At 45.8% G+C, this 21,681-nt stretch overlaps 1 protein-coding gene across 1 annotated transcript; it reads right to left on the bottom strand.

The window, feature by feature from the left end:
* Positions 1 to 7,636: 7,636 nt before the first annotated feature.
* Positions 7,637 to 12,847, bottom strand: drd1b (dopamine receptor D1b). Its single transcript, XM_028984646.1, has 2 exons — positions 10,412 to 12,847; positions 7,637 to 8,119 (listed from the first exon to the last, which is right to left on the bottom strand). Exons 1-2 carry the CDS (start codon positions 11,730 to 11,732, stop codon positions 8,112 to 8,114), a joined length of 1,329 nt encoding a protein of 442 aa, XP_028840479.1. The 5' UTR covers positions 11,733 to 12,847; the 3' UTR covers positions 7,637 to 8,111.
* Between the last annotated feature and the right edge of the window lie 8,834 nt (positions 12,848 to 21,681).

Below are 21,681 nucleotides of genomic sequence, written 5' to 3'. Positions count from 1 at the left end.
CGGACATGAAGACTAGCTCCTGAGTTTTAATGAGCTCCGTCTTAAAAGTAATCTCTGTGGACCAGAGGTCATTAAGGCCAGAAAAGATTGCATCCCTTTTGGGATGGATAAGGCTATCAGTCATTATGTGCTGCCGAGGTGGACCTGTCTTCCCGGGCCGTATCCCATTGGGCTCCATAATTTCCTGGCGGATCCCAGTCGAGGCTCATCCTGGCCGGAGTATCGCCTATCGTTCCTGTGAAGCTCCGCCTGCAAAAAGTCCTGCAACACACCCTGTATAATGTAGGACTTACTCATTCTCACAATTCTCAACTTTTTTTCACCTATTTAATCAAAGACCACAATATAGCGCTGAGGCATGAGGCCAAATCTTTTAGTTCATGTTCACTGGAACAGATGAGAAGGGGGGAAGAAAAAGTGGACAGGCTGTTGCGATGGTGTTTGTTTGTTTAGGTGGAATGAGCATGGGAGCCTTCGCGCACAGCTTTTCCCACATGAGCAATGTCGTGCGCCGCTGTCTCATTAAACCTCCATTATCTTCCGGCCGTAGGGCTCGGAGGACACGCGTGTGTGCCTGTCTGCCGTCTGTATTAAAAATGAATAAATGAATACTGCGTGTTCCAAAAAAATATACAGGCCATCCCTCCGTCCGTTCCGGCTCGTCCAGCTCGGCCCTTCATGTCCTCACTGAGCTCTGTTGTCCCTTTTTCCGACCTTCCTCTTGCCTAGAAGTTCGTTCTCTGCACTTTCACTTCTTTCCAGGCTGCAGTTCGTTCTGCGGTCAGTTTCTGTTCCAGGATTTGGCATGGAATGTTTTTGTAAACACAGACAATTTTAATCATCTTTTGTTCCTGCATTCTCAATTAAAATAATGCGCTTGAGGTTCATTTTTATAACGTAGAACTCCAAAACAGATCAAAGGATGTCACTTCATAAAACGAGCTTCAAATGTTAAACTCCTTGAGTATGCTTTCATTTGAACCATCCAGAAACTTCTTAGGAGGTTGAAAACAGATGAATACCGGTGTCTTCAGAATGCCTGTTGGTGGGAAGAGTCTCTTGACCCGTGAAAGACTGAGATAAGGAGAGGAGCAGCTGGCTGCCACTGGAGCCATGTCAGTAAGGGCTTCAATAAGGAAAAGAAGTCAGCTTGCTGCTCGGCTCCTCTGCAGCCGTGGAGCAGATTATTGTCACGTACACAAACATATGTAACATGGCTGCTAACACATCGCTTTTGGTTTGCACAGTGAGTAAAGACATAGGGCCATTCGAATTTGCCCTTAGAATGGATGTGCAAGCAGAGAGACAGGTTCATGCAGAGCCTGGATCTCCAATGTTTCAGCCTATTGAATAAATACACACACGACAATGACATTCATTTAGAAAATAAAAATTATTGGTGTCAAAAGCCATGCCGGGTCACACAGGAAGTATTTAGACAGAAGGATCAGCCAACAGGATGAGGAGACGATTCTTGCAAGACAGCAAAGGCACTTTTCCCTCGTGAATTATATATGTGCTCCAGTTAATGGGAGTTTTTTTTTACCTGGATCTGAGGGTCTGCCTCAGTATAACCCTATAACTTGTCCTTTATCACTGTTTTCGTGGCTTATGACATTGTTTATAACTTAACAGCTCATAAATGCATAATCAAAATTCCCAAATGAAGCTTTGTAACACTTTGTTCGCTCTTGAACTTCCTGTTAACTGTTATCTTCAAACCACAGAAAGTTCTCATCCCTTTTTAACAGTGTTTTAAAGCACACAAAGTCTGATTAATTTCTCATTTCTGCAGAACACAGCATGCTTAGTCAAAAGGTCAAAAGTGTAAAGTCAAAGGTGGTAATTTATATAGAAATGAATATAAAAAAACAGGATTATTTAATAGTGTTTGTGCATGTGGAATGGGTTTAAATCATCCAGAAGGAGGAAGTAGAGTGTCACAGCGTGTGTTTTGCGAGAGAGCTGTCAGTCATCGAGCTCCTCCCCTTTCATAAAAGGATTGTGTTCTTTCTCTTCTTTACGTGTGTTTAGCCAACGCAAAGCCCAGGTCTTCAGATCCACTCTTGCTAATCCAGATTGCAAAATTTGATCTGACTTGTCATGCAGTCCTTCTGTCACGGCCACAAAAGCTTATGCAAGGGTCACAGAGTGTGACCTTTTCTGTGTCGAGAGGTTAGTGGAAGTGACTGATGCACAGGTGCTGCATGTCACCACTGTCACTTCTTCCCACGGCCGACAGGATGTGTGACAACAGGCATCTTCAGGCTTCAAGACAGGAAAGCAGAAGGAGAGCAGCTGCATTCGCTTCTGTAACGCCGCGGCACAAAAGTTAAAAGTATGTTCTGCAAACGCAAACACTTTTACGGTGATCCGTCACGCTAAGAAATGTCCTTATTGTGCATGGACCACTTCTGGACAAGACACAGCCTAGTTTGTGTGAATAATGTATGTGTTCATAATTCAACAACAACCAAAAATCCAGTTTTTCTCACAATTTACTGACTTTTCCCCCCCTGTGTCGTGCAAGATTTCGGAATCTTCCTTTTGACGATCAACATGCATGCGGTGTATCTAATGAAGCCCGTCACGCTCGCGGCTCATTAAAAGACAGATGTAGCCCGTCTGCGGCGCGCATCGCAAGCAGGATCCCCATCCCTCCCGTTCGGCGGCGAAGCCGCGAGGCACGCCCAGATAAGCACAGTCACATGCGAGAGTCTACCTCTCCGTCTGCGTGGTAATGCCTCTCATTAGATGTGCTGCAGCGAAGCCTTTTTATCGCTGACTTTGTAGCTCATTAGCGGCGCTCGCGACCCCGGTTCCCCGCGGACCGTCATCAACCAGACAGGGACCCAGAGACAGGGCATTGACAGGGTTTTCTTGTATGGTTGCAGATAAGTGATGGTTGCTTTCAGTGTTGGAGTTCCTTGCGTCCTCTGATACCTGAGCCATCCACACAGAAATTGCATCAAACCAGCGAAAATCTCCGGGAGTTCTAGGAGTTCCCAGCGTGTCTTGCACTACTCTGCAAAGCATTAAAGACATTTCTGTAGGATCTGAGGCAAAGTGTGTGCTTCAGGTGTTCTAAGAATAATGCATTCTTCTAGATCTGATCTGAGCAGGGTATTATTTTTAGATAGAAACCTTTGTGGATTCTCCCCAGGGATTCTCAAAAAAAAAAAGCAAGGAGAGGTCAGATAGGCGCACACAGCTTCACCATGAGTTGTATTTGAAGGCGAGGAAAGCAATTAATGCAATTTAGAGCTTCACCATGCTGGCAAATGTACATGCACAGGAGGCACGTTAGTGAAAAGTAGGCCAAACCACTTCATCTTCTTGGCTGCAATGGGAATACATAGGCCCTCTGGATGATAAAAAAGGTGTTGATGCATGGAAATCCTGAGCAAATATATTATGTTGTATTATTCAGTGTTGCAAATTAGTTACTGTGTAATTACCTAGTTATGTAGAAAAGATGTAAGCTATACATTTTTATATTCACATGTGTGATTCTAAAAAAAGTACATAATTGTTTTCTGAAGGTTGCATCACACAACGGTGCAAAAAAAGATCCATGGATGCTCAAGTACAAAATACATTTTTATACTTATGATCAAAAGGGGACAAGGTCCACACAAAACAAGGAAGACTAAAAACGAGAGCAGACGGACTGATCATGGACACTGACCTTCCATCGGCATCAGAGTGGCACAGACACACGTCCATCTGATGGGCACGAGAATCAGCCAGGAATCACAGGTACGTCCTTATATACCTCTGGGGTTGCAGGGCATTGCAGGGAACTGATTGGGACAGACGGGTGTCGGTGATGATTGGCTACTTGGAGCCGAATCAGAAGACAGGTGACTGTCAAAGAGGGAGACGGCCTGCGGACGGGACAGACCTCTTGTTATCTGTATCTTGGAAATGAGGAACTAACTGAACAAACAGCTTTTTTTTATATTTACGATACCCAGAAGATGTGTTGATCTCACTCAGCCTGCTTTTCTTTTCTGAACAGTTTAAAGCCACTCCTGTCAATAAGTGCAAATGTAGCACAAGGTCCCATGTCCTGCCGTCCTTCTTTTCAGTTTTGTTTTTATCTTATAAACACCCCCTGTTCACAGGACCAGACAAGTAGACACATTACCAGCACATTAGTGAATTGGATCTGTTAAAACGCCACCTATCTAAACATTTCTAGTTTTAATGAGGCAATTACTTCCACTGTGGAACTAAAGAGGGCGCTGTGGATTGGATGCCAGTGAGGTACAAATGCCCCGCCCCACTAGCGATTTTATAAGGACACGCTAACTTCCTGATGATCCCACCTGCCTCATCGGACCCAATTAAGTGGACTTCTCCAGTGTGTGCGTGTGTGTGTGTGTATTTTTCACCTCACACTAATTCAGCGGCATCGTTTGAAATTTGCTGATGGAGTTTCTCTCGCACTCTTCCCACTGCGGCTGTTAGGATGACCCAGGGCGGCGTTACTCACAGCACCGTCTGCCGCCCGCTTAATTATCACGCAGCTAACTTTCACCCCGCCCTCGTGGGCCGAGCTGGTGCCATTTATTCCATACACCAGCTAAAGGTTTATTTTAGCCTATTTCATGCCGTGGCATTTTGCTTATCATTTCTCTCCTGGCGCCGACGTGAGGTGCGTGAATAATGTGAGCCGAATTTTAACATCGTTAAACCGCTCTCAGCCGTTTCCGCTAATGCGGAAGTAGGGCCGTGGGCTGCTTGATGTGACATCGGTGAGCGTGCAGTTGAATCATGACTGTTGCCAAAGTGGATTTTGCTGCACCACCAGATGCAGCAGCAATGTGCAATCTGGTGAACACACTACAGCGGGGCAAAGGCCACGCCTGCAGCGTGTGTCCTACAGGATGCCGTTAAATTATAGATGGCTCTCAGAGTGCAGAGGGAGCACAAGGACATGTGTGAGCACATGCACATTCACGCAGGCAGCAGGGATTAAAGAAATGGATCAAATGTAAAAAAAAAAAAAGGGCTCAATTATTCCATCTGAGGATCCACAGAATTGCATTAAGAAGCTTTTGACGCTCATTTTTGTTAGATAATTAAAGTGCAATAACGATGACTGTTGGTCATGATTTGGGCATGTGAATAATTTTTTCATCTATAGGGCTTTTTAAGTAGATTCCCACAGTGGGAAGGAACTTACAACAAGGCATCAACACAGGATTCAGTGAGGAGCCGAGCATGCTGAGTGAACTTCCGCCAGCCTGTTTCGCTGGATGTCAGACAAGGCGAGACAGAGGGGTGAGGATAGCTCCTGGCAGCATGCAGTGGCTGTAACATTTGGTTATATGTTACGTAAGGATGCTCTCTTAGGCTGTCAATATCATTTTTACATTTGGAGAGAAATAAAAACACACTACAGCAATTATGTCTATTTTCAGAACATGTGACCTATTCATCATGCTTTTCTCTCATTTCTATATACTATATGTATTTTTTGTATGCAGCAGTATAAAAGCCACTGTCACTTGTTCACAATGTTGTGAGAGTAAAGAATGTCTGGTGATGGAGGTAGAACGCGAATGTTGGTTATGCAAGCAGCATTATAGCGCCCTCATCCACCCCGCCACCCACCTGGACCCCTCCGACACCACCAGAGAGGCTGCAGCGTATGGCACCGCCCCGGGTCTCTCATTAACCTTCAGTCTGTGTTTTCCAAGCTGCCCCCATCTTCAACTCCTGCCCGTCTGCTAGTAGGCCTGTGCCTGGGCATGGGCGGGTCTGTTTGGGTGCTTGTGTAAGTGTAAGTGCTGTGAGTAACCCAAGATGAGGATTGTTAGTTTTAATAAACCTTAACGGCTGTAGTCAATTCTAATGGAGTGAACACAGCTATGTTTTGTTTAATTCCTGTGTGGGTCTGACCTATGACATGAAAAATTCAACCTAGCCAGAGACAATCCCTACATAAAGATGTAGGTGGACAGTGACAGAGTTTCAGGGCCATTGGTGCGATCAGATGAAATATATAAATTCACATGCATTGTTGGACACATCAACTGAATCATCCCTGAGGTAGTGAGATGTTGACCAATCTAACTATTGAGAAATAAAGGGAATTTGCTGTTTAAATTTTATTTTCTGCAGGGTGTTCCATGACTAAAAAAGACCAGATAATCTCCCCATCACCGTCGTTGTCATAGTTTTAAATATCCATTATAGCCTGCTTTAGTCTTAAGAATGAATTGCAATTAATTTAAATGTATGCAATAAATTTGTTCATCTTTTTAATCGATTGACAGCCTAATTTTTAATCAAAATGATCCAGTATTTCATTGTCCTTTGATTGCAATTGATTGCTTTTTTGTTTTTTCCAGCACCATTTTGCTGGATCCCCATTTCTTATTAAATAAAAATCACCCATCACTGCCTCTCAGTTATTCATTACAGTGCCAATTGTGGTATATTCCCACCTTACGGAATCTAACAGCTTGCAGCACGGACATCCCGGAAGATGTTCATACTGTTGTCAAAAAAAAGTCATTCTGATTTCAGAATTACGTGAAGTAATTCAGAGTAGGAAATATAAATCTTCATTCTATTCTCCTAGTTGGTTGATGATAATTCCCAGTTGTATGAAATGCAGCATTTATCCCCGTTCAGCAGAGCATGGATTTATGGGTCGACCTCACTGTGTTATTCCGATTCCCCACACAAACTAGAACAGCAGTTAAGAATTCAGGTATGGATATGCTCTATATAATCACTCTATATTTAATTGCTCCTCCTCCTCATCGCATCTAAGAAGCCTGTATGTTTCATTGGTTCGAGCAGATTTATTGCATGTGACATTTGGCAAGTGATTGATCTATAAAAAAATGTTTTTCTTTTATTATTTGTGTTAAAAATAAGCCTAGACAGTTGTATCCCCTGGGCCTGTAATATCGAAGTACGGCCAAAATCTCCTCACATGATGCCGAAGGCCACTCCTGTTTCCCCCCATTCAATGGCTGCTGCTTGCGATAGGACTTGGCCATTGGGGCTGAGTGACAGCTTGCTTAGTGAAGTCAAGGCTGTCCCCTGGTACCTGTGGCCCCTGAAGTGGTGTTTACACCTGCCTGAGTGACACCGAGGGACGGGAGGGTGAGCTCGCCCTTCTCCATCACTGGAACGCCATTCATCACAGACTCCCACCTTCCCAGATTACGCCAAGCCTTCAATTAAGAAGAGCGTTAATGAAAACGTCAGAGGTCTCATGTCTCACTGCCAATATGTGGCGAGACAGGCCATTTTTTCCTCCCTGCATCCAGACGGCGAAGCGCTTTAATGAATTTAATGGTCATTTGTTCTTCCGATGAAAGCACTAGCAGATGCTGGAGGGACCCGAGAGCTGCTGCATTATTGTCACAACCGCTTAAGCTCAACCTTAAAATAAAAAATATTTCGGAGAGCACCTCATCAGAGCTCTTTCACAAGGGGTTACGTAAGGAAAAAAAGGACGTCATTGTAAGAGAAATCAATGGCCATCGATCCTCTACCAAGAGCTGATATTTCAATGAACTCCTGGACCCAACACAACATAATAAACTGGACTCGCGAGGCCACCGATAGCCAATAGGCATGGAAAGAAAGGACGAAGCAGCGACAGCAATGAAAAATGGATATACACTTCGTTTTTTATTTCTGCAAATAGAAAGGGCACATTTTGTACAAACTGTAGCGCTAGGTAACGTAGTTTGCTCCCTCGACACTTTCTCCACGACAGCAGCAGCACATGGATGCTTTTTCTTTTACTGCCACACAAGCCCACATAGACAAATAAGCACACACACACACACACACATACGTTTTATGTATTTTCGATTAGTCTGTTTTTTTCTCTACTCACATTTAAGGATTTCCAAAGATAAAAAAGCACTTGTGTTCACATCTACATTTGAACATCATACAATACTTTTCCACATTGTTCTTTTTGTCTCCATTTATCTGACATGATGCCTTTATATATACTGTTTTAATGATGAGGTAGGGGATGATTGTACCAAAATGATGTCCTTTAAATACTGTGACTTTGCATGAAGTGAACGTGAACATCGTGGACCATCAGGAGGAGAAAGCAGATGACATCAACATTCTGCAAGAGGAAGAAACCTCGAATTAGTGCCACTGGTCAACAGCTCCAAAAAGACCAAACGCCGACACTCTCGCCGCACTACATGGGATTTAGCCAAATGATTAACGTCAGGCGAGCACCATGGGACGGGGGGGGGGATTCATCCTCCATTAAAATATGCATATTTAACTCCTAATTAGTGGATTAAAAAGCAAAGTAATCCCCTGGCAGAGGTCGAGGCGCGGAAACACCTGGGCCGTCATGGAAACTCGTGCGAGAGGATGATCCGCGCGGCTCGAAATCTAAAGTTCTCGACAATGCGTCGTTATGACGACCGTGGCAGGTAAATATTTCGGTGGTGGCGCCAAATCTTCACAACAGAGGAGAATCGCCGAAAATAACTGCATCTTGAGTTTTGCTGCCTGACAATAAAGGATTACGAACGAGGACGTTGTGGAGACGAAGACAGAGACCTCTCCGTATCTCCTGACAGCAGCACAAAAAAAACAACGTAAGCCGCTGGACAGTCTTCGAGTCAGACAAAGCGCTTCTTTTGCTTTCCGGAATAGAGTGTTACCGCGCGGAAAAAAAGGCGTTTTTTGGGGGGAAATGGAGAAATGGAGACTTTATTTTTCTTTAAAAGGCATTTGGAGACTGCGGGTGTCTCTACATTTCCACCCGCTTTCGGCGAGGCTTGTTGAGACCACACTCTATGATGTATCTATAGCGGGGTAGCACTGGCAGCATCCGTATTTTCCAGCATTGGGATGCCACCTTTCTCATTTGTTCGATCTCCTTCATCTGCTTTAACGTGGCGTGTGTGCAGTGCTTCATCGCAGGAAGCGCGGCGCCGTTCGGGCCCCTGGAGCCCGAGTTGCAGCTCAGCTCGGGGCCTGTCGCATTAGCTTACAAAGTGGCTCTTCGGCACATATTGAATTTAGGGATCGTCTGTGTGGACGCGTCCGGAAACCGGGCATCTCTGCAACTAACAGGGAGGAGCAGCGCACTGCTGTCGATGGCGTTTGAACGCGGCACCATTGCATCTGGTTGGCCGATGGCTTGATTAGGCGCGTCATAATTCAGCAGAGAAGGGAGTGGACTGGCAGATATGATCATAGCTGGCATGCAACAACGAAGAAGGGAAGGACACTGGGGACTAAATTGGATTGTAGACTGGGCTTCCTCGTGTCTTTTCCCCGTCCACAACAACGTTCCTGTCCATTAACAAAAAGGTCTTTCCTCCCCTGTATGGGCGGCTGGCTCTGTAAAGGCACGTTAATTATGCCTTGACGATACTTCACACTTCGGGGGCCTAACAAAATCTCTGGCTGGGCGTTACCGCGCTCGGGGGAGATGTTTCCGCGCTTCGCCTGACTCGGACAAACAGCAGCGGGTCAATCGATGGCCACCACAGACCTCCGCGCTCTGCTATCAGGTCTCTTTTTAGCCATGAGGGACCACAGCAGAGAGTTCTGACCAGCCACGTGTGCGTTGCCACCACCGCCGCGACCCTTTAACCCGAACTCGGAAGGTTCTGCGAGACGTCCCATCCACGTCCCTGCTCCGTAGCTCCCCCGGCCACCGCCTCCCACAGACATCAAAGCGGCATGAGCTTAACAGACGCAGGGTGTCCGACTTCGCAGAGTCACACCACTTCGCTCGCAAACAAAAATCAATCTTTTTTTTGTTTTTTTGAAAACAGCACTATGTACACATCACCGCTGACATCAACTGGACGGAACCGAGTATTCTTATAATATAACCAGAGCTGTACACGTGGAATTAAAGCACTCGGCTACGTAAAGCACGTAAAGCACTCGGCTAGTAGTCTATTCATTTGGAACGTCATGTACGAACGGCTACACGTTTTTTAAATAAAAACGGAATTTGTGCACATCTGCAGATCAGCCTTGCTTTGTTTTTTTTTTGTTTTTTTGGGGTTATTTTTTGTGGCTTTTATTCAAGTCATAAAGTAACATTTTATTAACAAACCTGCCAACTTCATTAATAAACGCCGGGAGCATTTTGCAGATAGTTATCCAGGATAAAGTGCCTTCATTTTAAACATTCTTTTGATTTTCCGTGTTTTAGAATAGCAACAGTTTATTTATTTTGTTTCGATTTAAGGTTTTCTGTGATGCTCAGTTAGTAGATTCCCCATACGGTGTTTCATCATCATCATCATCATCATCCTCGTCACCCTGTCTACCTGCACGGGGTTTCATACACTTTTCCCTTTAGCGTTTGCCCAATATTTTTGTCCAGAAACGGTTTAAAAGAGCCAGGCTCAGCGGGCCAGGGATTTGTGCTGACCATTCTGAGTTATGGGGTTGATCTTTTCCAGCGAGACGTCCGCGTCACTCCCCAAGTTCCCCGACATGGACGGAGAGAGTTTCTCAAACCCTTTAATCCCCGCGTCCTCGTCCTTGCGCTGCATCTCGTCCTCCTGGCACGCGATGCTGTGCGGGATCATGTAGCTGCTGCTGTTGTTGCTCTCTTTGGGGATGAGTCCTTTGGGCTGGTACTGCGAGGCGCCCTGCGGCACCCCGTTGTTGTTGATGCTGACGATCTCGATGGCGTTGCTGCCAGGGCAGAGCTGGTGGCAGCCCAGCAGGATGGAGAAAGCCTTGCGGAAGTCGGCGTTGAAGGCGTAGATGATGGGGTTGAGCGAGGAGTTGGCCCAGCCGAACCAGACGAAGACGTCGAAGGTGGTGGAGCTGATGCAGGGGAAGTCCCCGCCATTGGAGGTGGGCTCGCAGAAGGGCACCATGCAGTTGAGGATGAAGAAAGGCAGCCAGCAGCACACAAACACGCCCATGATCACCGACAGCGTCTTTAAGACTTTGGTTTCTCGCTTGAAGGACATCTTGAAGGAGCTCTCGGAATCCATGTTGGAGTTGTTGCCCATGCTGCTGTGGCGATTCTTGGCGCTCTCCGCCGCGCGCTCCAGGGCCGAGATCCTCCGGATCTGCTTCTGGGCAATCCGGTAGATGCGGGTGTAGGTGACGATCATGATGGCCACGGGGATGTAGAAGCTGATGAGCGAGGAGGAGATGGCGTAGGTGCGGTTGAGGCTGGAGTCGCAGTTGTCGGGCGGGATGCTGGTGTAGGTGGCGTTGAGCTCGCTGTAGCTGGTGGTCTGCGCCTTGTGCCAGTTCAGCTGGACGGGGATGAAGGAGATGAGGACAGAGAGTGTCCACGCAACGCTGATCATCACGAACGCCACCTTGGGCGTCATCTTCCGCTCGTAACGGAACGGACTGGATATCGCCCAGTAGCGATCCACGCTGATGACGCACAGGTTGAGGATGGAAGCCGTGGAGCACATGATGTCGAACGCCACCCACACGTTGCAAAAGGCGCCGAAGGGCCAGAAGCCAACTATCTCTGTTGCCGCTTTCCACGGCATCACCAAGATGGCCACCAAGAGGTCCGAGATGGCCAGCGAGATGACGAAAAAGTTGGTGACCTTGGTGCGCAGGTGGCGGAACTTCGTGACGGCGGCGCACACCAGCGTGTTTCCGAGCAGGGTGGTGAGGATGAGGAGCGAGAGGAAGCAGCCCGTCAGCACGCGCTTGGACGAGTCTCTCTCTGACACGTCGCTGTCCTGGACAGTGGAGAAGTTCACATCCATGGTTTATCCTCAGCTGGTCCAGGCAGGAATCACCCCATCGTCCCCCCTGTCTGGCGAGAGAGCGGCTAGATGGAAAACGGCTGGCCAGTTATCGGCCACATGACCCACAGCTTGGAACACGCGCTCACCACCCTCGACATGGTAGTCATCTCGCAGCACCGTGCGCATCGATATTTCACCATGTACTCTCTAGCGATTAAAACAAGCGTTGGGAGAGAAAAAGGGGAACCCACACATCTCCAAAAGCCCCCGAAAGCATTCTCCGTAGAAGATCTGCCCCAGACTTGCCATGAAACGTTATTTCCACTTTCACTCGTCCCTCGCCGAGGATCGTTGTGGAACTTTCACGGCAAGGTAAACGCTGGCAGGGCCGATCATTAGGCTTATATATGAGCTGATCGATAGACGCTATTGATCGGTCCGCGGGTGCTGCGCGCCTCCGATTCGTTCCCACCGACGTGCCCCCCGCGCCAAGTTCTGTTTAATCCAGGACGCGCTTCCGTGTCAGCGTGCGGAGGAGCCGTGCGCCCTGCGCCGCCGCGCGTCGCGGTCGCGGCCGGAAGCGCCTTGCCTCGTGCATCGCGGAATTAGGAGGAAACGCCGAGCGTTCGGTCCGGTCCCTCGTTCGACTCGGAAAAGCGCATTTTGTTTTGAGTGCAGAGCCTTACTGCCGCTGGAAGAGGTCCACGGTCGGAGAGGCGCGCCTCCGTCCCATCCTCGCTCTTAAATACGTCCCAGTTACGCCCCAGATAACTTCTCGGAAGATCGATGGGATTCCCACCTCGGAAAAGGTTCTCTTGCGTCCCAAATGTTCCACGATTAAAAAGAAACCGCGCGTCGGCGGCGCCGGTTGCGCGCCCTGCGCGCTCTGGCTTCTTCCAACTTGAGTGTCAGAGATGAGACTTGTTCTGCCCTCGTCGCGTCTGCAGGACGGTCACCGCACCGAGCCCGCCCGGAGATCCCCCGCTCTCTCATTCATGACCCCGCCGAGCAGATAACGGGAGCACTTCGCCTAATATCTCACCCATTTTACGCACAATCTAAGTCCTCTGTCCATTTAAACCACATCGGGCGCGCCTGTCAGAAGCATCTGCGGGTTGTGGCCGAAGCCTCTATTAAGTAAATCAAGGAAACATTTAGGAAGTATTGTTCACTGCGGTGATGTAACGGGGAGAACGTGGCGATTTGCATATAAAGAAGCTCGTCGAGGCCCTCTGCTGGTGCTGCGCTGCAGGGCGTCGTGAAGCCTCTTATAACTCCTGTTTATTGGGGTTGGGGGGGGATGTTAAGATCCTTCTTAACAGATGATGTGACATAATTACTGTTACGAAAACAGAGCGCTTGCAACGATGGTGTATTCCTTTGAAACAGTGTGAATTGTTTTGTGGGCCGACATGATAAAATGGTCGGGTAAGTTGGCACACTCCCCTGGAGCAGCAGTTTACATACGCTGCCAGCCGGCCAGCCAGCCATTTGCTAATTCTGGTTTCTAAAAGCCAAGGAGAATGGGTGCCTTCAGCAACAGATGTCTGCTCTTCTCCGAATCATGATGCCGCCTCGGCATGAATAAAAAAAGAGGCAAGGTGTCTCTGCCCAGCGTTTCGGCAACATGAAGCACCTCTTATGTGATAGATGCTACGTCGCACATTCTTTTGTTGCATGGATTTCTCTAAATCATACTTTTGTGGACAGGTGGCCAGCTTGTATCAGCAATTAAGCAGGAAAATGTTCTCAACAGTGCCGTGTGTGTGTGTGTGTGTGTTGTATGGGACCGTAATTCGAGTGGACACATGAAGCAATGAATCCAGACAGTGTGATTGGATGCTTCCCTGCAGCGGTCTCTCTTTTTCCACACACACAGCAGAGGAGTCAGCAATGACTGAACCAATCTGAATTCCACAGGATGTAGCTGGAGAACTCGTTGTTTACCTTAGACTCTCCCTTTTTTCACTGTCTTTGATCTAAAAGGCATTAATGGAAAGAAATAACAGTGATCACAGTTTTGCAAATCAGTAATATTATAGTTATTTTGGTGTTTGGGATCATATCCTGGACCTGTCCCTTAGACTTGTTGTGAAGGTGCTCTATTGGACTGGTTTTGGCATAGCGGGCAAAGAAGTGATCCGCCAAGGTGCCACTGAGCAAAACACCGTCCCCACACACTGCTGCCCAGGTGCCTGTCATAACTGCCCACTGCTCACCAAGGGCGATGGTTAAATGCAGAGGACATTTTGTTGTGTCACCGTGTGCTGTGCTGCAGTGTTTCACAATGACAGTCTCTTCACTTTCACTATTTGCTCTGCTTCACAGCACAGAAAGACACGTATAGACGCATATAGACAAGTCACACATATGCAGAATGGTGTGAATCAGACGGCAGCCCCTCTGGTGGGTGACAGTGTGCCATTCTGTGACAAGAAGATAATTCACTCCTGCTCTCCGTGACCAAAGACCTCCACAGGAAATTTTTCCTGGATCATTCATAATCCAATATCTCATGATGCTCCCATCCCCAAAGGGTGCCACATGATTGATGGCAAAAGTGCCATTTGTTTGTTTGTAAAATTGAAACAGCATTCTGTTCCGTTTTGCCAAATAAAAAGTCGATTGTCTGCAGAAGTAATTTGCCACCACACAGCTCTGTGAAGTGTTGAGACATGGAGGGAGCAGATAAGGGGGAACAATGGCCAACCTTTCCAACTGCAATTCCCCAAACTCCTCCAGCATCCAGCCAGGGCGAGATCAAGAGAGCGAGAGAGAGAGGAACTCATGGTCAGAGAAAAAGTAGGATATGAACTCTGATGAACTCTAAAGTTTGATTCAAGTTTTAATGGCATGGAAGCCTTGTGAAGACCTATCACCTGGGCCTCCATATTAACCCCCTGCTGGATGAAAATTATAAAATAAATGAACCTAAAGCAGAAGCTCTGTCAGTTCTCAGTATATGTTTCAGATTTCTGAGAACATAAAGGTGTTACATTGTTACAGTGACAGATACAGTGACAGCTGAGGCCTGAAGGCAGCAGCAGGTCACTGCAGGACTGGAAGACTTAGAAGAAAGTTGTTTACGGCTGGAAACTTCTTATAAATAAAAAAAAAAAAAAAAACTGTGTGGTCGTAGCCATGGTGACTCATCATTTGGCAGATAAGGACACCCAACTCTGCATGAACCTACACTGACTTAAGGTGTGCTCTGAGATATTTCCCACTTTTCATAGGAATGCATAAGCTGATTTATTCCGAGCACAAAAAAGGTTGGTGGCTTTGGAAAATTGGAACGCTTCTCCTTTGGGAAGAACATAACTGGTAGATGAGTGGCTTTACAGTAAAAAAAGAATAAAATGTGCACAGTCGAACACCACCCGAACATACTCCACTCCTGTACATCTACGGTGAGGTGATAACAAAGGATTGGCTTCAATGCATCCAAGAACGACTGTTTTTAATTTGGGCAGTGGTGGCCTAGCGGGTAAGGAGGCGGACACGGAACCGAAGGGTTGCAGGTTTCAGTCCGGAACTGTCAAGGTGCCACTTGAGCAAGGTACCATTTGAGTGGCACAGAAAGGTAAATCACATTGTGGTACATCCCCTTCTTGCTTCAATGCGAACAAATAAACTGCAAAAATCTGACATTTTTTAGAAAGGTTTGTCTCACGGGTTTACCTTTTCCTAAAGGAAATAATCATTTTTACTTAAATCATTGTCAAATTAGCATCTTCATAGTTCTACTTGCATGTTTGTGTCAGTGTGTGTGTGTGTGTGTGTGTGCGTGTGTTTTTGTCAGGATGACAGGTTTGCAGGAGCAGCTGTGTCTGCTGGCCTCCGATGCCCTCAGGTGCGCGTGGCTCGCCTGAGACCCATGTGTCGGACAGTCGCTGTCCGCGGTCCTGAAGCTCCGCTGTTCTGTCGCCAAGTGTGAGTTGGCCACCGTGACGGGGGCTGAGCTCGTTTTTTTTTTTTTTTTTTTGGACTAATGTCCGCCTGCTTGACACAAAACATGTATTATTTTAAGCAGATCTGTCTATTCGAAGAGCACACAGAACCAGATCATTCAGATCCGAGGGAAATTTTTAAAGAATGGTTCTGCACAGAAACTGTTCAATGAGTGAACCAATGATTCCTTTACACAAACCTTTTTTTAAAATTCACTGCAGTTAAAGGAGGATAAAGTGGTAATTAGTGGCATTGGAAGTAATGCCCAGAACAAATTAGTACTCGATTGCTTCTTGAACGTGTCTAACAATGGCGAGTGGCGACTCCCAGTTAGAGAGGCGAGTGGTCACAGAAGGACATAGCTATTGATCGGGGATCGGATGTACTGTATGGTAATAACAGCTCTGCACCAGAGCCATCAGCCAAACGCCTGCGGCCACTGCGAGCCGGTGGAGTGTGATGGAGGGTGGCGTGACACGTTGATACCTCGGCAGATTGGCGGTAAATCATGGCCGGTTGGCCTGGAGGCAGCTTGGTCCTGCTTGAGTGTGCGCGTGACCTTCCTCAATATGACAGATTTAAAAAGTTGCCTCTGGTCGGATGTGTGTAGCTCATCCAAATGTCAGACCTCTAAAGGTGTTTGCATCGATATGTAACGTAAAAAACAAACAAAAATATCCGTAGACAATCAGTTTTTGCATTTCATCATAATGCAGAATACCCTCTGCTGTTTTTATTCATTGTACAATGTCCTATTCTGGCAATAGTGAGCTTTATATTTAAAATGGCCTATGATGTGTGAGTAGATCCTGGGGCGCACAAAAGCTTCATTCTCACACGAGGACCCCCTGCTGCTAGACATCCTTGCTTACAGCAGATGGCTTTCCACGTTTCAAAATCCTGTTTCTGCCCTTCACTTCCATCCATCGAACGGCACATATCCCTCGCTCAGAACAGTGGTGGAGACATTCAGAGCTAATCCCTCTATTCATATGCCCTGAAGGACATCTAGCCACCCTGCACCGCTCAGAAACAGGCATGATGGGTAAAATTGTATAACATGGCTTGATGTATTTGAAGGATCAATAGAGATGTACGCGTTCTTGAAAGGCCACTGAGAGCAAATCGTTCCTGCAGAAAAGTCTTCACGCTAGGGGAGGATTTTGATTTGACCATGGAAGATGTATTTCAGCTTCATACCCCATTTTTGAAAAAGCCCTTGTGATTGTATTGACTGAGGATGTAGGTGTCATGCAGGTATCGTCTCAGCGGCAGACCCCATTCAACATGAAAATGGATTTTTCGTGGAACTGTGGACGCTGCGTCAGCCATTCTTTACAGGGAATAACGCTATTATTTTACAGGGTATAATTGGTATCAATGTTATGGACGCTTCCTCTTTTACTTTTTAGTAACTATATTTTATTAGTGCACTTAATGCAATTCCTACATAGAACAACCCCCCCACCCTCAATGATGTCACGGGACCAGCGCGGGACCAGAACGTGAGCGCGTGTTTGAAGAAACGAGAGACCCTGGTGCGATTGGACGCAAGATTTAATATGCAAACGAGAGCCGACGTCAGCCGCAACACCACACAGATGTTGTCATTCGGGTTTTAAGTTGAATTGGGGAAGGGACAGGATGAAGGGGGAGAGTTGAGAGGTGTGGAGATGAACAGGATCGATCTTACTTGGTGGAGGTGAAGAAGGAGTTGAGTCGAACTGACAAATGCCAATCAATGACTGAGCGGCTGGAAGTGGCCATCTTGCCAATTTATAGGAGTCATGTTACCTCATCTCTGTGTTGCTCCCGGTCACATGGATGGAATCATGTGACACCCAGTCCATTGCTTGAATTTAATTGACAGAGCTTGTGTGTGGTGGCCTAGCAAGCAGACTGAGGTCCCCTTGACTGAGCACTACTGAGGTCCCCTTGAACAAGGTACTGTCCCCACATACTGCTCCCCGGGCACCTTTTATGGCTGCCCACTGCTCACTATGGGCAGCGTGTGCTGTATTGGGTATCACTATTACAAAAATGATCACTTTCACTTAATTGCATTCCAGTTTCATGCCCAGTACTCAAATAGGAGTTTTTTTTTGGGTTAGGGTTAGACATTTTTCCTGTCATGTGATAACCAATCATTGTTGCAACAGACTCCACATTTTGCAAAGGAGTTTGTGTGTGTGTGTGTGTGTGTGTGTGTGTGTGTTTCCTTGTAGCACCTTCTTTGGTGACCTGAGATGCCTTCATAACATAAAACATGACATAAAAAAAGAAAATCCTGTACAAAGTATTGCAGATACTTCTACCAATAAAATATTAACTAGAACAGGGGCAGAATCCCATGGCAGTCAACTGACTCTAACAACCAGACGGGGAGCAGGGATACGATTTTGCTTTGAGCACTTTGCCTGTTCAAAATGCCCCCTAGGCCGCAGCTCCAGTGCTCCTGACACAATGTCCACATGTGGTGAGAGACCTTATGTTCAACTCTAACAAGGATCAGAGGTCCTCAAACAGTGGGGTCCAGACAGCTGCTGTGATCCATAATATGGTACCAGGGGATCCGCTGCCCTTAATGCTGCTACGATGCATAATTAATCATGCGGGAGTCCCTGGTATTTTTATACATTCGGGAATCCTGACTCCAGAAAGTGAGAACTCCTGGCCCAGTTGGACAACAAAGTTGTAGAACACTTTTTTTTGATAGTGTTACACTTTTTCACACTGCAGCTGTCACCTACATGCACAAGCAATTTGTCACCTCGGAAGCTGAATGAAAACGAGAGAAACTCTGCCATGTTCCCTCCAGGGGACGTGTATGTGACTGCGGGTGGCAGGAGTCCTCCACCCTCGCTCATTTTGAGGTCAAGTGGAGCACAGAACCGGTGCATTGCAGGGATGGTGGCATCCATCATCCATGCTGTTTTTGCCGATCATCCTCGCCGCCTCTCCTTTTTTCTCCTTGCCGATGTTCTTAGAAAGCATCTGTAAGTGCTGCATGTAAATGCCCTCGCCCAGCATGAGCTCTCCGCCACACACATCTGAGCAGGGCAGCGTGGGACTGCTATTATCCCAGGCGTGTGGGTTGGGGGGAGTGATGTGCTTTTGAGCATGACTAATTTGATGATCTGGTGAGTGACCAAGAAATAATGACCCCCATCAGTGAGCACTTTTGAAAATTTATAATCATCTTAAATGATATGTCCCCCTCTTCTCTTTTCATACCTAAGGAGAATCATGAAAGATGTCTGAGACATAAATGTCATAAAAGTCTACCAATGGGTGCAATTTAATTACCTTTATGACAGATTTGTTTGTATTATGCCTCCATTAAGCATTGATGGTTTTCTATTTTAATCAACAGACAATTTAGAAATGCAATTGTTGCAATTTTTTTTTTCAACTGATAAACAAATAAATCTTATTTTTATGAAAGCCCTCATTGGTTTCATTAATATTATAATGCATTGCAAAACATGTAAAAATATATATCTATATACAGACCCTAGCTCTGTGTCAGGATTGGAGTCAGCTGGAAACATCATCTGGGACCAATCGGGATAGCTTTTAAAAAGCCTGTGGTTCCGCCCCCCTGGAGTGGCGGCATTTTTGTGAACTCTGTTTAGTGAACTCTCTCATGAACTTGACCTTCGTTTTGGACATGGCAACCGTTTGTGTTTTGAGTTCTGGCAATCGCCACATGCGAGTTTATGTTGATCCCCTTTATTTCCCTTTTTTGGCCATCGCGCTGTGTTTATTTCAGCTATTAATAAATCCTTATTTCCCATAATGACCCGACTCAGCTTATTCCCCCCCCCCGTGATTTTTGCTCCTTGTGAGACAATGCCAATATGCACCCTGCTATGTATGATCATTATAATGTCTGCCATTTATTCTCTGAGACCAGGCCAAAAGCATCAGAGTTGAGGAATGGAGAATGGAAAATGTGTGTCAGTCAATCTACAGTCTTGAAGGCATCATTGAAAGATACGACTAGATACAAACATACAAACACATATTCATTCCAGCACATTCTTCACCACATCAGGATCTTGCTATTTACCAGGACAACTCACAGCTCTCTCCTTCTACAACAGCCCGCAACCTTGGAGTAACAATAGACAACCAACCAACTCTCCTTCTCAACTCACATTAGCAATCTTTCCCGCTAATGTAGATTCCTTCTCTACAATATCAGACAAATCCATCATTATCTGTCAACCGAGGCCACCCAGATACTGGTTCAGTCCTTAGTAATCTCACGACTGGACTACTGTAAATCCCTTCTAGCTGGTCTACCACTATGCACCATCTGACCTCTACAACTCATACAAAATGCAGCTGCACGACTGATCTTTAACCTTCCCAAGTTCTCCCACACCGCCCCTCTGCTACGTTGCCTCCACTGGCTCCCAGTAGCTGCACGCATCAGGTTCAAAATACTGATGCTGGCCTACAAAGCCAAACATGGAGTAGCACCATCCTACCTCACAGCCCTTATTACACCTCGCACTGCACCTCGTATACTCCGAGCCTCCAGTACTGCTCGCCTGGTCCCCCCATCTCTGAAGGTAAAAGGAAAACATTCATCTAGACTCTTCTCCGTCTTGAACTTCCCCTCGAGGTCAGAACAGCTCAGTCACTGAGTATTTTTTTGCACTTCGGCAGCTCAAGACCTTCCTCTTTAGAGAATATTTAGATTAACTTGCAACCTTTATGTTGTCTGTCTTATGTATAGAAACTACAACAGACTATATGAAAAGATTATACTCATAGTTGGGAGTCCTGGTGAACCAGAATTGATCACTTCATCGATGGTAACATGGAAGCATGTTGTAAGTCGCTCTGTATAAGGGCGTCTGGCAAATGCATCAAATGTAAATGTAAACATGAATAGATACAAACACTGGTTACCTATGAGCTTAAAGAAATTGTGTTCAGATAGAAATTGTGTTCAGAAATTGTGTTCTGCTTACTACCATTGTGTCCCTAAGCAAGACACTTAGCCCAAAGTGTCTCCAGGGGGGGACTGTCCCCTGTAACTACTGATTGTAAGTCGCTCTGGATAAGGGGGTCTGATAAATGCTGTACAGGGAGTGCAGAATTATTAGGCAAGTTGAATTATTAGGCAAGAATAATTTTATTATTGAACAACAACCATGTTGTCAATGAACCCAAAAAACTCATTAATATCAAAGCTGAATGTTTTTGGAGTAGTTTTTAGTTTGTTTTTAGCTATTTTAGGGGGATATATGTGTGTGCAGGTGACTATTACTGTGCATAATTATTAGGCAACTTAACAAAAAACAAATACATACCCATTTCAATTATTTATTTTTACCAGTGAAACCAATATAACATCTCCACATTCACAAATATACATTTCTGACATTCAAAAACAAAACAAAAACAAATCAGCGACCAATATAGCCACCTTTCTTTGCAAGGACTATCTCACTATTTTTGACTTTTCTGAGCCTGTCAAGTCCTTCTTTTGACCCATTTTGCCAAAGGAAAGGAAGTTGCCTAATAATGCACACCTGATATAGGGTGTTGATGTCATTAGACCACACCCCTTCTCATTACAGAGATGCACATCACCTAATATGCTTAATTGGTAGTATGCTTTCGAGCCTATACAGCTTGGAGTAAGACAACATGCATGAAGAGGATGATGTGGACAAAATACTCATTTGCCTAATAATTCTGCACTCCCTTGTAAATTGTAAAAGTCCAACAATTGTGATATATAAAATATGGTTTAAATGTTTTATGTTTTATGTCAAATATTAAATGTCTTCATCACAAATTAATGAAACCAAGTTTTTGTGTGAGTGTACAAACTGTAATATTATAATACACTAGTAATAAAAAAAATTCTCTGTTTTGCATTGTGAAGTAGTGAAAAGATGTAAAACATTTTTTTCCCAGAAAAATCCCATGTGTATTTCTGATCCCCTCCAGATCAATCACAACATCTCCAGCAGGGCCCTGTGCCTACCCAAAT

This window comes from Denticeps clupeoides, chromosome 6 (genome assembly GCF_900700375.1).
Source record: "Denticeps clupeoides chromosome 6, fDenClu1.1, whole genome shotgun sequence".
In the NCBI taxonomy this organism is placed as follows: domain Eukaryota; kingdom Metazoa; phylum Chordata; class Actinopteri; order Clupeiformes; family Denticipitidae; genus Denticeps; species Denticeps clupeoides.
The sequence above is the reverse complement of the archived record's forward strand: the minus strand, read 5'-3'. Positions and strand labels throughout refer to the sequence as shown.